Source organism: Cordyceps fumosorosea (genome assembly GCF_001636725.1).
Source record: "Cordyceps fumosorosea ARSEF 2679 chromosome Unknown scaffold_11, whole genome shotgun sequence".
In the NCBI taxonomy this organism is placed as follows: Eukaryota; Fungi; Ascomycota; class Sordariomycetes; order Hypocreales; family Cordycipitaceae; genus Cordyceps; species Cordyceps fumosorosea.
In genome coordinates this window covers 503,508-517,598 of record NW_017387311.1, presented here as the reverse complement: position 1 = coordinate 517,598, position 14,091 = coordinate 503,508, and the positions used below count along the sequence as shown (strand labels likewise).

Sequence of the window (14,091 nt, the reverse complement as noted above, 5' to 3'; positions counted from 1 at the left end):
CACCCCAGAGCAAGCAACGCTCAAGACTTGGCGCGGAGCTCTTCCGGGCAGTCCGGCTGCACGAACGGGTGCGCCTTCTGCACCGCCGGAAGCGCGCTCATGTTCGCCGCGATCCTCTTCACCGTCGGGTACGCCTCCAAGCTGATCCCGAACCGCTCCGCCCCCCACACCGCCGGCATCAGCGCCACGTCCGCGATCGACACCCCGTCGCCGACCGAGTACCTGCCCGCCACGCCCCGCGCCGTCTCCTCGTACGCGCGCAGGCCCTCGTTGATCAGCTCCACGCTCCAGGCCTCGGCATCGGCGCCCTCGATGGCGCGCAGCCGCTTCAGGATGCGCAGGTTGGTGACGGGCTGGACGTCGCAAGCGATGATGTTGGCCAGCGCGCGGGCCGCGGCGCGCGAGCTGGCGTCCGCGGGGAGCAGCGGGGAGACGTCCGGGTGCGCCTCGTCGAGGTACTCGAGGGCGGCCATGGACTGCCCGATGCGCAGGTCACCATCGCGGTGGGCGACGAGTAGCGGCACGGTGGCGGACGGGTTGAGCGCGCGGTGCGCGTCGGAGGCCTGCTCGCCCTTGAGAAGGTTGACGGGGACGGCGGCGTACTCGATGCCCTTGAGGTTGAGCGCGATGCGCAGCCGGCCGGAGCACGAGGAGCGGAAGTAGGTATAGAGGGTGTAGTCGGGCATTGTGATGAGTTGTGGGGTGAGTGCTTGTTGTTCGTTATTGAACTGGTGAAGAAACTAGAGTCAATTGATTTCAAGAAAGGGGTGAGAGTTGGGGTTTTGCATCTGAATGAGTCCGTTTGTTCGTTGCGGAAGGCGGGGTGGACAGCTCCGTGAGTTCCGTGCCTAGCCGAGATTCAAGTTCCGTCCGGCCACTCGGAGCTGATTCCGCAAACCAGTCCTAATCAGGAAATAGCCTCCGGTTTAAGGTGAAGACGACGTTCAGCAAGTGCGCAGGACGAATAGGCATAAAACCAAAGAAATCAATATTGAAATACAATAAAATAACAAAACGGATTAATCCAAGATACTTGTACCGGATTGCGACCGTGATATCGCGACGACGAAAGCAAAGTACCTAGTATAGGGTAAGTGCTCGGATGGTGCGCCTCTCGACCTCGGCTTCGACGCTAATTGGCTACTGTCCCGTTCATATCACTGCAGTTGCTGTAGAAAGTCTGCAGATGAGAGACATTTAGGGTAAAAAGGTGTAAACGTGACAAATGCGGCTAGCTTAAATCATCGTGGTATGTGAGTGCCTGCAGCAGCAGCCTCATGGCCAAGTGATGGCCAAGATCTCGGCGCCAAGTGCCAATTTTCAAGCCTCTGCCGTTGCCGATTCACGGATCGAATGCCTAGAAACGTGTGGATACAATAGAATCTTCAGTATCGAATACCGTTCAATTACCGCGGCGACTTTATTTCCTGTAATAATAATCCACAAGTGACTGACACGGACTGAGTGAGGACCAGATAAGTGATGGAGGAAGCTACGGAAGAGGGTCAAGTCAGGAGGAGCAACGTGTGACTCGTATAAAGATGGAACAAGGAGTAACATAATTTTTGGATAGAGTGAGATGTAGGCGGAAGCCTAGGATGTCGAATAGACGTTTGATATAATGAATGGTCTTGCTGATTACGCTTTGCTGGTGGTAGCATCTGAGAATCGCTTCCAGATGCCCATTTCGGCAAAGAATTAGACATCAGTATCAAGTTGCAGCATTTAGACTTTCTATTCTAATTTCCATACCACACCAGGTAGCTCGACTCCCTGGACGTTGGCCGAACCTCTAGAACCTGCATTTGCTGTACTCACCTCCGCGTCTGTCTCTTCGGACATGGCGAAGAGCTATTGCGTATGTGAGCTTAAACTCGAGCAAACGGCCCCGAGCACACATGCACTGCAACGGTAACATTCGGGTATGCCTGCACTACTTGCTGGGGCCTAGGCGCCGGAAAGATGATGCAAGGCATCCGCGCAAGCAAGCGGATACCAATATACCTGATAACGTCTTCGAGCACGCCATTTTAGCCTCAGCGACAGTCCGGCGGCTGAGGTCGAGGGACCTAGAAAAAATCAATCTCAGAGGTTTCAAGGGCAAATGGGCGTCGTCTAGGCTTGGCGGACGACGCGGCCAGCCCGCGAACCGCGGCAGAGGGAGGGTAGTTGCTCGCGTGAAGAGCGACGATCAGTGATGGGTTGGTTGAGACTATTTCAAATATATCGGATTTTCCGAGTCTGGGGGCTGAATGTGGCTTCGAGACAGCTACGTGGTCGGCAAATATCCGAACCGACATGGCATGAAGGTCACGGTTGTGGTTTTGGTTCGACAGACTTGTTTGGGTTGTGCAATATTGGCTCGTCGTGGACACCGAGAGTCGATTGGAGTCATAATAGCGAGGGATGTCGAGGCAAACGTTAAACACGAGCCTACACTGAAAAAAGTCTAGAACCTGATGGCGGCATTGTCTTGCCGGGATAATCTCCTCATGCTCTCGTGCCGTTCTGTATTCTGTATGCCAGATGCTTGCATGCAGGCTCAAGTGTACATGTCGGGCCAACCAACACCCAGGACGGAGAGTGGCACACAGAGAGTCCTTGGACGCTTTTTGACTAGTTTGCGATCTTTAACCGAAAAACAGAAAAGACGAGCTACTGAGACGGTCGTCGATATACTTTTCCATCGCAAAGCTCGTCCAGCGACGGACTGGACTTGGCGCATCGCCGGCCCCCAAAACGACAAGACACGCCGGCCTCTGCAAGACGTAGCGTGACCGTCGTTGTCAGCGCTCACGATGCCCAACCCGCCCGCCCTTGCGGTCAGCTGAGCAGCTTGGCGAGGGGGGGAGGGTGAATGCAAGATTTAGGCTGGGCTGGGCTCCGGCGTGGCAGCAGCAGATCCTACCGGGCCGTCGCTAGCTGAAGTCAACGGCATGAAGCCCCTTTTCATCTTCTTCTGCAGAGAGAGAGCGAGATGCCACGAGGTAGCGTGCTTGTGGATGTGGATGATGCGGTTGCAGCCAGGGCTGTGCTTATTACACTGCATCTGTATGCAGCTAACTACATAGGACATACCGAGAGAGGCGGCGCGGTCAGGCTGCAGGCTGTGGCACTTGTTGGATAAACAAAACTCTCTCATAGTGATTTTGTTCCTTTTCATATTTGTCCTTGGACCAGTGCTACTTTGTCGCCATGTCTCTGCTAGTGGCCGCCGTGGCGCACTCTAGTTTCACACGGGCTGGGGTGGGAGGGAAGAGAGTTTCGAATGGCTTGGAAGACGTTGTTTGTTGTGGTGATGGCGTGTTTGCAAATGCTACCAAATGTGAAGACAACAATAAAGAGCTCGACTTATTTCAAGACAAAGCGTGCTAGAGAGGGCCTCCCTCATGCGAGTGGAAACTAAACAGTCAACATTTTTGGTTTACAATGCGCCTCCGCTGTGAGAGCCTCATTAACGGGCGTTTAGTACAGTCTTCTGTCCACTCTGTCTGTCACCCTCCATCGTTGATACACGGCGATGATCCGACGCCCACCTGAGAGATGAAGGGTATTGGTAATGGCTGCCCAGCCTGCGCCTGCTTTTCCCCTCTCTTATCAGTCCCAGTCCGGCCTTGCTCATTGCAGAAAAAAAGAGCAAAAAAAGAAAAAAAAAAGTCAATAAAATCAGCAAAACGAATCCCCCATTGACTTCATGACTAGAAAACTAAACTGGTTTTGTCACGGACAGCTTAAAATGTGGGGAGAAGGAGCCATTCAGGGCCATCTCTCGATGTTGACGCCATTTTGGATCAATCTTACTCGCTGTCTTTGTCGCGCTGCTTTGGGCCTGTGAGCACGCAATTCAGTGGCTCGGTCGACATCATTACATGGGTTTTCCGAGCTGAGGTGGTCGTCCGGCCTTCTTCCTAAGTTCCCATAATAGTAATAGCCGTACCCCGGAGAGCCCAGCACAAGCCCACGCAAGCCTCAAGATAACTACGGGTATAGTCCAACTTCTCTCACCCACCCCCCCTACTAAAGCCAAGCTGGAAATCTGGATTCGTCGCTTGGCGCGCGGACGTGTAGATATTCATATTCAGCCACGAAAATAGAAAGAGAAAAAATTAAATAGTTGGGGAAAAAAAAAACCGTCCATCGAAGACCAAGAAGGCACCTGGTGGTCCACACATGCTAGTTGACTATCCCCATTCTATCTGCTTGAAGCTTGTCATTATATGAACTTGCTCCTCTCCGGCTATCCTCTCTTTTCACTACCCTCCCTCTTTCTCTCAGTTCCTTCAGCTCAGCCTCATTATCTGGCTCTGACGCATTCAACCACCTCTCTCGGCTGGCTCTCCCACCTCGCAATACATAGTCGCCCTCATCAGAGCCGTCGCCGTCGCCATGCCTACCATCAAGGAGCGCCTGCAGAGCGCCCTCAAACCCCAGCATTATGACGCCGACGATGATATTCCTTCCATCTCCAACGCGGACCTCTTCATTGAGCGCGAGCCCACCGTCGGCGAGTTCTTCCGCGAAATCACACCCTCGCTGCACGACGTCGTTCGTTACATCATCAACCTGTTTCCCTTCCTCCAATGGATTGGCAAATACAACGGCACCTGGCTGATTGGTGACCTCGTTGCGGGTGCGTTTTGTTGGGAGAAGACGCCAAAAATTTAAAAGAAAAAAACTTGGAAAAACTGACAAGTCGCAGGCATCACTGTCGGAGCCGTCGTCGTCCCCCAAAGTATGGCCTATGCCCAGCTCGCCCAGCTCCCCGTCGAATTTGGTCTCTACTCGTCCTTCATGGGCGTCCTGATTTACTGGTTCTTTGCTACGTCCAAGGATATTACCATCGGCGTATGTCTCCTCCCCTCTTCTTCCCATGGCCTCCCTCGTCCTCCTCCTCACCAGCTAACAAACAACCCCAGCCCGTCGCCGTCATGTCCCAGGTCACCGGAAACATCGTCCTTCACGCCAAAGACGTCCTCCCCCACGTTGAGGGCCACGTAGTCGCCTCGGCCCTCGCCATCATCTGCGGCGCCATCATCCTCTTCATGGGCCTCGTCCGCCTCGGCTGGGTCGTCGAGGTCATCCCGCTGCCCGCCATCTGCGCCTTCATGACCGGCTCCGGCGTCAACATCATCGCCGGCCAGGTCTCCAAGCTCATGGGCATCCCCAAGATCAACACCCGCAACGCCCCCTACCAGGTCATCATCGACACCCTCAAGGGCCTGCCGCTCTCCACCATCGACGCCGCCCTCGGCCTCACCTCCCTCGCCATGCTCTACATCATCCGCAGCTTCTGCACATACATGGCCAAGCGCCAGCCGCACCGCGCCAAGATGTACTTTTTCATCTCGACCCTGCGCACCGCCTTTGTCATCCTGCTCTACACGGCCATCAGCGCCGCCGTCAACGTCCCCCGCCACAAGAAGCACCTCAAGTTTTCTCTCATCAAGGACGTTCCGAGAGGTGAGCGTGGCTTTTCCTCCCTCTGAACCAACAATGCCCGTGATAAGCTAACACACAAGACAGGCTTCCAGCACGCCGCCCCTCCCACGGTCAACTCGGAAATCATCAAGGCCTTCGCCTCGGAGCTCCCCGCCGCCATCATCGTCATGCTCATCGAGCACATCTCCATCTCCAAGTCCTTCGGCCGCGTCAACAACTACGTCATCGACCCGTCCCAGGAGCTCGTCGCCATCGGCGTCACCAACCTGCTCGGCCCCTTCCTCGGCGCCTACCCGGCCACCGGCTCCTTCTCCCGCACCGCCATCAAGTCCAAGGCCGGCGTCCGCACCCCCTTCGCCGGCGTCATCACCGCCATCGTCGTCCTCCTCGCCGTCTACGCCCTGACCTCGGTCTTCTACTACATCCCCAACGCCGCGCTGGCCGGCGTCATCATCCACGCCGTCGGCGACGTCATCACCCCGCCCACCGTCATCCTGCAGTTCTGGCGCGTTTCTCCCCTTGAAGTCATCATCTTCCTCGCCGGCGTGCTCGTCACCGTTTTCACCACCATCGAGAACGGCATCTACACCACCGTCTGCGTCTCCTTTGCCGTCGTCCTCTGGCGCCTGTTCCTCAGCCGCGGCCGCTTCCTCGGCGTCGCGCGCATCCGCACCGTCGTCACCTCGCCCAACGGCTCCGTGACGGGTCTCGGGAAGGAGGAGGACCTGCTCGCGGCGGACTCGGAGAAGACGCTCCGCACCGGCTTCCTCCCACTCGACCACGAGGACGGCTCCAACCCGAGGATCGACCTCCAGCGGCCCTACCCCGGCGTCTACGTGTACCGCTTCGCCGAGGGCTTCAACTACCCCAACGCCACGCGCTACCTGAACCACCTCACCGAGACCATCTTCAAGGAGACGCGCCGGACTGATATTACCCTGGTCGGAAAGGTTGGCGTAAGTACTGGATCATAACCCTCCCCCCCCGCCCCCTTGATCTTTCTTGCTAACAATACCTTGGTACAGGACCGCGCCTGGAACGACCCCACGCCTCGCAACGTGGAAAAGGAGCCCGTCGACGACAGCCGGCCCATCCTCAAAGCCATCGTGCTCGACTTCTCCACCGTCAACCACATCGACGTCACCGCCGCGCAGGCCCTCATCGATGTGCGCAACCAGCTCGACCGCTACGCCGCGCCCGGCGTCGTCGACTGGCACTTTGCCCACGTCGAGAACCGCTGGACCAAGCGCGCCCTCGCCGCCGCCGGCTTCGGCTACCGCACCCCCAAGCCGAGCGCCGGCGAGACCGCGGGCCACTGGAGGACCATCTTCAGCATCGCCGACCTCGGCGGCGCCGACAGCGCGGCCAAGGCGGCGGAGCTCGAGGAGAAGGCGGCCGGTACTAGAGGATCGTATGATGTGGAGGGCAAGGCGGCGCCGGATTCGGAGATTTGGCCGGCGTCTGGGTCGGAGGGCGGCAATGACGCGCCGCCGAAGAACCCGGGTAGTGCGCGCCTGGTGGCCGTCCACGGGCTGAACAGGCCGTACTTTCACTTTGACCTGCAAGAGGCCGTGGAGGCTGCGGTTGCCAACGCAGAGAGGTAATTGCGGGGTTGAACGTGTTTTTCCCTCTGTCCTCTTCTCTCCCCGTTCTTTTTTTCGTCTTGGGTACACCTTTTGCTTAGGTTGCGGCTATTGTCGTGTTTCCCTGAAATGTTTGGATATCCTTATTGTGTGTGCGTCGGCTTCGTTTCGAAAGAGTAGGCAAGGGGGCACTCTAGATTTTTTTTTTAGCATTTTCCGTTAATATTCCATTTGCCTTTTAGAGGCCTTGAAATTATCAGAGATTTTTCTCCAGCATTTTATTCTGTCCCAACGTAATCAACGGCGTATATATGTATGTATGTATGTACTTGTATATATCTACCTTCCCCAAGTTGCACCCCGAGTACAGAAGGCTTGGCTTGGCTTGGCTTGGCTTGTCACAGTGGAGTAGTGCGCTGTGGCGGCAAGAATTCCAGCGAGTTTATTAGTTAGCGGATTCCACGGGATCCGACAGTGCCGGAGCCGCTAGGGCTCCGCCAACCAGGTCTGTTGCGCGGCCCTGAAAAACATTGGTAATTACTAGACATGATGCTGACTACAACGCTGCCATGGCGAGCATAGTATTTTTTCACGTGTAAATTCATGTCAAACCAGTTACCTATATCTTGACGTAGCATTAATTAACACGGAGTCATACATGGCCCCCTCCCTTGCCGTCCAAAGTGACCATCTTCACTGCGTCATTGTGGGCTCTCTGTAACTGTGCCACGCTACAGGCCCCCCACATCATCTGCCGTCCCAGTTTCGACATCCTATCTTGACCTTGTTTGGCAAGGCAGCTTTATCGACAATTTTATTCCATTCATCTCAACTTTTCCCCGTCTTCCTGCCCGTTCTCTTGCGCGCCCATTGCCCACAATGGACAACCCCAACGGCCGTCCTCCCTTGGCGGCGGCCATAGAGCCACAGCAGCAACTACAACAACGGATGGCTCGCAACAGTCTCGGTCCTGCCACGCCCAGCGCCACCGCCGACCTGACCGGCGACTACTTTGACGCCGCCGCCAACAACCTACGTACGCAGCCCTCGCGACAGTCCGTCCGATCGGCCTCGCACCTGTCCGGCTTCGGCGGGCCTCCTGACCTCTCCCGCCCGGCCAGCCGCAACTCGAGCCGCCGACCGAGCATTCGCATCCGGCGCCTGTCCAACGCATCCCTGAATCCGCTCGATGCCGATCCCGTCGTCGCCTCCTCCTCGTCCGACGCGGCGGCGGCGACGGGGTCTGCGCGTCGGAGCCGCCCTCGCAGCGTATCCCAGCCCACGCTGGACGCGGCGGCGCGGGACGGTGGCGGCGAAACCGCGAGGCACTCGCGCCGCGTGCCCCAGGCTGCGCTGCCGCGACTCACGGAGGAGGGCACGCGCCCGACGATGCAGGAACTCGGCATCACAGGCACTCACCTGTCCCCGACGACCTCACTCCCCGGAACCGTCGCTGGTCAGCGACGCGCGTCTCTCGATGTCGACTCCAGCACGTCTCAGCAGAATCGCCGCAGACGCTTCAGCAGGATGTTCTGGCCAGGCGGCAACAGCGGCTCCCAGCGTCGCTCCCAAGACACTACATCCCGAGGATCGATTTACCAAGATGATGAGTATGACGAGCATCTCGTAGATCTGCTAGATACCATTGGTAAGTTGTCTGGTACAACTGGCTGAAAACATCACCCACGCTGATACGGTGCAGATCCCGAAATTCAAACCCTTTCGACCCTCACAAACATTCAAAACTCCCTCTTCGTCCCCGATCTTGGTGGGCTCATCAACAGACGCCCTACTTATACCCTCACGCAGCACGATGCCGAGCGGGTTGGATCTCGACCCGGCACGTCGGAGCCGCGAACGTCGGGAACGCAGCAGTACGAGCCAGGCGCAGCGGGCACCGCGCCCGACGAGACGATCGAAGAGGTGCCGACCGAGGAGGAGGCGGAGGCGGAGGCCTCGGCACCAGCCATGCGAAGAACCAACACCATCACCTCGCGGCTGAGCGACTCCCACTACGCCGCGCTGCCCCACGGCGTATCGCTGGCCAACTGGACGGCTGCGGAGAAGTGGGAGCTCGACGACCACGTCCGCCACATGCTGCACTCTCGACGGTCCAAGTTCAAGCGCATGATGAAGGGCTTCGGACAATACGTGAGCCGACCTCTTGGTTTTCTGGTCACCTTCTACGCCGTTTGCATCACCGCGTTTGGTCTCGCCTGGGTCTTGTTCTTGATCGGCTGGATCTACGTCGGCGACAAGCAGGAATACACGCTTCACATCATCGACAGTGTTTTGGTCGCGCTCTTCTTGGTCGTCGGGGGTGGCATGGCCCCCTTCCGTGCCATTGACACTTACCACCTTGGGTTCGTCGTGCACTACTCGCGCAAGATGAAAAAGGCCAAGCTGAAGAGGGGAGATGTCGAAGCGCCAGACCATGGTGAGTCGTCGGATGGATCTGCAGCGCCAGTAACGGCCACCAACGGCAAAGAGCCGTCACTTCCTGACCCGACTGACCACCGCGCGCAAGAGCCGATGCCTATCGTCCGCACTACCAGCGAGCTACCAAACCACCAAGATGTCAATGCCGAGGATGGGGAAGAGGAAGAGGAGGACGAAGACTTGTACCCGCTCACGCCCAAGCAGCAGAGGCGCTTCCTGCACCACCGCGCAAAGCTCGTCAAGTCTCACAGCTTCTACAAGCCGCACGAGACCTTTACGCACTACAAGTTCCCGCTGCGGCTGCTCATCACCGTCGTCATCCTGCTCGACCTGCACTCGTGCCTGCAGATCTCGCTCAGCTCGACGACGTGGGGCATCGACTACCACCACCGGCACCCGGCCATCACAACGACGATCCTGTGCGTCAGCATCACGACCAACATCGTGGCCGGCCTGGTCATCATGCGGGGCGACCGCAAGACGCGCAAGAAGGACGTGGTCCGCCTGATCGACCGCCAGGAGCTGACGGGCGATGCGATCAAGAAGCTGGAGGAGAAGAAGAGGAAGCGGCAGGAGAAGCAGGAGGAGGAGGACACGCCGCGGATACTCAGTAACTGAGGGGTAGGCGTCTGGTGCTGTTTTTCTTTCTGCTCAAATATGACACTAAGCAAGCGAACATGATGGCGGTTGTGTTTTGAGATGCCCTTTTGTGGAGGGTTTTACGGTACGGATACTAAGAGCGAATTTCTTCATCTTTATAGAGGCGCATGTCCCATTTTAATGCATGGTATAATATATTTACTTCAATTCTAGAACACGTTGAGAGAAACCGGTCCTATAATTGGGCTGGCTGTGCAAATACTATTAGCAACCAAGGGTCAGTTTCTCGCCGAGCAGGACTGAAAAGCGAACAAGTACAGGAAATGATACAGTTATCAAATGTGTAAGAAGTGATGAAACAGACAGGAAAACCCTTGCTAGTACTCTCTGCGTTACTTGATATGTGTTACAGGGCCAGCGCGAGTATGTTTCCAGGCAGCATCTATCCGTGTACCCAGCACATATCTCTCCGCAAGAACAACGACAGGCAACAACGGCAACAATAACAACAATGATCTTAACCGAAGAGCAGATTTCCCTCATCAAGGAGCACCCACTCGACGACTTGATCCCCCCGCGACCGCGCATGGTCCCGATCATCCACTTCGAGACCATCGCGGAGCTGCTGGAGGCGCTGCGCGACGGCACGCGCGTGCACCGCAATCTGTACGCGCACTCTGGGTTGCTCCACGGCGACATCTCCATGGACACCATCGTGACCATCAACCCCGCCGCCGCGGACGGATTCAAGGGCATGTTGCTCGACCCGCGCCCGCCGCGGGACGGCGCGGTCGCGGAAAGGCGCGCTGGCACGGGGGGCGGGGGGGGGGCCGTTCATGGCGATCGAGGTGCTGGAGGGCAAGGAGCGCACGTACCGGCACGGCCTCGAATCCTTTCTACGTGCTGCTGCGGATGTGCGGGCGCCGCCGCCTGGGAGGAGCGGAAGCGGCTCTGCGCACGCGACGAGGTCGACCGCCACGGGGAGGCCCTTGGCGGATACGAGGGTGGCTGCTGCCAGCCGATGCCGATTGTGAATCTGGGCTGCATGACGGTCAATGGCTTTGGGACGCGTCATGCGGTCGTTTCCGCGGGGCGTTCGAGGTGGTCGAGCCGCTGTGCTTGGAGATGCGGGAGATCATCTTTGGCAGCTCGGCGGAGCTGATGCTTGGTACGCCTCGGGACGCGGAACGGCTTCATGATGAGATCATTGTATCGTATTAGAAGACGATAGACGAACTAAGCGCTGATTGGGAGTAGCAGGAATACGGCTCATGCATCATATGTTCATCATTTGTCTTATCTGCTTCATCTACTCTGTCTCATATGCTTTATCTGTGCCATCTATCCTATCTTACTTTTACCATGACACACTTCATCAAGCGCGCTTCTCTAAAGGACAGTACACAATGAGCCCGTTGAAATGACGTGAAATTTCTCTTTACTTATGAAACGTGTCTCTCTAGATTATACAACAGCGCCATAGAACAACATCACCATTTACAAGCAGGCAAACAGCGCAGCAAGTGCAAGGACCGTGACGGAAGCTGCGGCACGAGCGCCGGAGCTGCTCGGGGGAACGGTAACACCACTGTGCGTAGCATTTGGTGCCTTGGGAGAGGCCGTCGCCGAGCCGCTGGGAGAAACGACCACGCCACTGGGAGTAACAGCCACGCCACTGGGAGAAACCGCCACGCCGCTGTGCGTAGCACTGGCTCCCTTGAATGACGTCGTCGCCGAGCTGGTTGCAGTCGCCGCGGTGCAGGTCGTCGCAGTATGCGTCGCCGTGCCGTTGGGGTGATGCCCGCCCGTCGTGCCATTGCCATTACCGTGGCCGCCCTTGCGTAGGTCGCACTTGCGGTCCTTGAACAGTGTCGCCGTGTCCAGCACCGAGTTGTTGTTGCTCGCCACGAACTCGTGCGTCATGTGCGTGCAGTTGTGAAAGGTCAGGCGACTCCAGCCGTACGTCGCGTTGCTCACGTCCAGCGCGAACCGGCTGTACGCCTGCCTCTTGGGCAGCAGGTCGTCCAGGCCGTCGTAGTGGCCCGCCGCGCCGTTGGTGATGTACCACGGCGCCTTTGGATCTTGCAGCTCCCTCTCGTCCACCGCGCCGTCCGCCAGCGGCGCCATCCGCTCGTACACGTGCGCGTGGCCTGACAGGTACAGGTCGACGCCGTGCTGCAGGAACAAGGGCTCAAAGACGCGCTTACAGGACCAGCAGATGGAGCCCGTCTCGTTCTTCTTGCTCAGGTACCAGGGGCGTCGCGCCCTCGCCGCCGTCGCCGCCCACCTCGTCCGGGCCGACGAACCCGTGGCCCAGGTCCGTCTCCGTGTCGAGCTGCACAAAGTGCGTCATGCCGTGGTCGAAGCTGTACCAAAAGTTGCCCGTGCCGCCCGAGACGTCGCTCGGCATGCGGAAGTGGTTCTTGAAGCCCGTGAAGTTGGTCTGCCCCGGCGAGCAGATGCTCACATCATACGTAATGTTGCGCGCCTTGTCCGTGGTGCCGCCGTTGTCGCAGTTGGCCTCGTGGTTGCCCGGGCCGACCATGTACGGCTTGGACTCGGTCACGACGGCCATCTCGTCGTAAAAGTCGTTGAGGATGGCCTCGTACACGATGTGCCCGTCGGCGATGCTCGTGTTGGGCAGGAAGCCGGCAATCTCCTCCTTGAGCCAGTAGTCGGCGTAGGCAATGTCGCCCGGGTGCAGCATAAAGTCCCAGCCGCCGGCGGTGCTCGCGAGCGAGTCGATGGTGTTCTTCTCACCGGGCTTGAGCACGTTCTCCGGGCGCGCGCCCTTGCCGGCGTGGTCGGTCAGGCCGAGGCGGCCCATGGTGCCGAGGTCGATGACGACGGCGACCGAGAACGGCTGGGCGTCGCCGGCCGGCCGCGCCGTCTTGAAGCTGTACGGCTCATGGTTGCCCTGCGGCAGCGGCGAGGGCAGGTAGTAGTAGGTGGTGTCCGGCTGCAGCCCGGCAACGAGGACGTGGTTGTTGTAGGTGGTCGAGGTCGGGTATGTCACCGACGTCTCCGACGACGCCGTGTTGTCGAGGTTGTCCCGCGACAGGCCCCATCGCACCGACGGCCCGGCGACGTGCTCAAAGGTGTTCCAGCTGACCATCATGCCCTCGTCGCCGTGGTAGGCCAGACGGATTTGGCCCGCCGCGTTCGGCCCGCGGGGATTCAGCGTGACGGCCGTGCCGCCGACGACCATGGCGGCCAAGAGCGCAATCGTGGACTTCATGGCGGGGAACCGGAAATAGACCATTAGAGGAAAAAAGCGAGCGACGGTTGAGTCTTGGCCAAGAGAGCATCTGCTCTTGGCACGAACCCCAGCCTTGTTATAGCCAGTAGCATGCCGGACATTTGCAAGCTTGCCGATCAAAAAACGTGGCCAGGAACACCGGGGGGGGGGGGGGGGGGGGGGGGGGGGGGGCCTCGGTGAACAGATCCGTTGTTCCAGGAGCACTAAGCCTCGGAGGCGTTTATAGTTTGATGGGCCGGATAAGAATTGCCTCGAATATATTCATTCTATGCAATTATAGAAGACTGCTGATCAAAAAACGTGGCCAGGAACAAGAACGATGATTAGCGCAGCCGTCGTGGGGGCCTCGGTGAGGAGATCCGTTGTTCTAGGAGCACTAAGCCTCGGAGGCGTTTATAGTTTGATGAGCCGGATAAGAATTGCCTTGAATATATTCATTACGTTGGTATTCTACGGTTAATCATTAGTATGAACTCTACACCCTTTCCCCTATAATTTATATAGCCGGGAAGCGCTATGCAACAATAGCTAGTTGTGACGAGGCAGAACAACCACACAGCTTGCAGCTTGAGGCTACCCAACAAAGGGCCCTCTCTCTCCTAACCGCTAGGGTTGGCTCAACGGCCCCAAGACACCGCAACACGAATGCTTTGTAAGTTTGAATAGCGGGATAGATTAAATTGAATTGAAAAGCGGAAATAAGGGATGCCCTTTTTACCAATCTTCGTGGCGGGCGATGGCCACATATTTATTCGTAGCAACAAAAACCTT

At 57.7% G+C, this 14,091-nt stretch overlaps 5 protein-coding genes across 5 annotated transcripts; 2 read left to right on the top strand and 3 right to left on the bottom strand.

Moving 5' to 3' along the window:
• Positions 1-20: 20 nt before the first annotated feature.
• On the bottom strand, positions 21-686 carry ISF_04965 (maleylacetoacetate isomerase MaiA; the record flags this gene model as incomplete). The annotated part of the gene is made up of 1 exon (XM_018848570.1): positions 21-686. The coding sequence occupies one exon, from the start codon at positions 684-686 to the stop codon at positions 21-23; it is 666 nt and encodes a 221-aa protein (XP_018704296.1).
• Positions 687-4,386: 3,700 nt separating this feature from the next.
• ISF_04964 (sulfate permease II) lies at positions 4,387-7,043 on the top strand (the record flags this gene model as incomplete). The annotated part of the gene is made up of 5 exons (XM_018848569.1): positions 4,387-4,630; positions 4,700-4,845; positions 4,917-5,460; positions 5,524-6,395; positions 6,465-7,043. The coding sequence occupies 5 exons, from the start codon at positions 4,387-4,389 to the stop codon at positions 7,041-7,043; spliced, it is 2,385 nt and encodes a 794-aa protein (XP_018704295.1).
• Positions 7,044-7,901: 858 nt separating this feature from the next.
• Positions 7,902-10,079, top strand: ISF_04963 (integral membrane protein; the record flags this gene model as incomplete). Its single annotated transcript, XM_018848568.1, has 2 exons — positions 7,902-8,670; positions 8,725-10,079. The coding sequence occupies 2 exons, from the start codon at positions 7,902-7,904 to the stop codon at positions 10,077-10,079; spliced, it is 2,124 nt and encodes a 707-aa protein (XP_018704294.1).
• A 499-nt stretch (positions 10,080-10,578) lies between these two features.
• ISF_04962 (hypothetical protein) lies at positions 10,579-11,136 on the bottom strand (the record flags this gene model as incomplete). Its single annotated transcript, XM_018848567.1, has 1 exon — positions 10,579-11,136. The coding sequence occupies one exon, from the start codon at positions 11,134-11,136 to the stop codon at positions 10,579-10,581; it is 558 nt and encodes a 185-aa protein (XP_018704293.1).
• A 422-nt stretch (positions 11,137-11,558) lies between these two features.
• Positions 11,559-13,299, bottom strand: ISF_04961 (metallophosphoesterase; the record flags this gene model as incomplete). The annotated part of the gene is made up of 2 exons (XM_018848566.1): positions 11,559-12,263; positions 12,313-13,299. The coding sequence occupies 2 exons, from the start codon at positions 13,297-13,299 to the stop codon at positions 11,559-11,561; spliced, it is 1,692 nt and encodes a 563-aa protein (XP_018704292.1).
• Between the last annotated feature and the right edge of the window lie 792 nt (positions 13,300-14,091).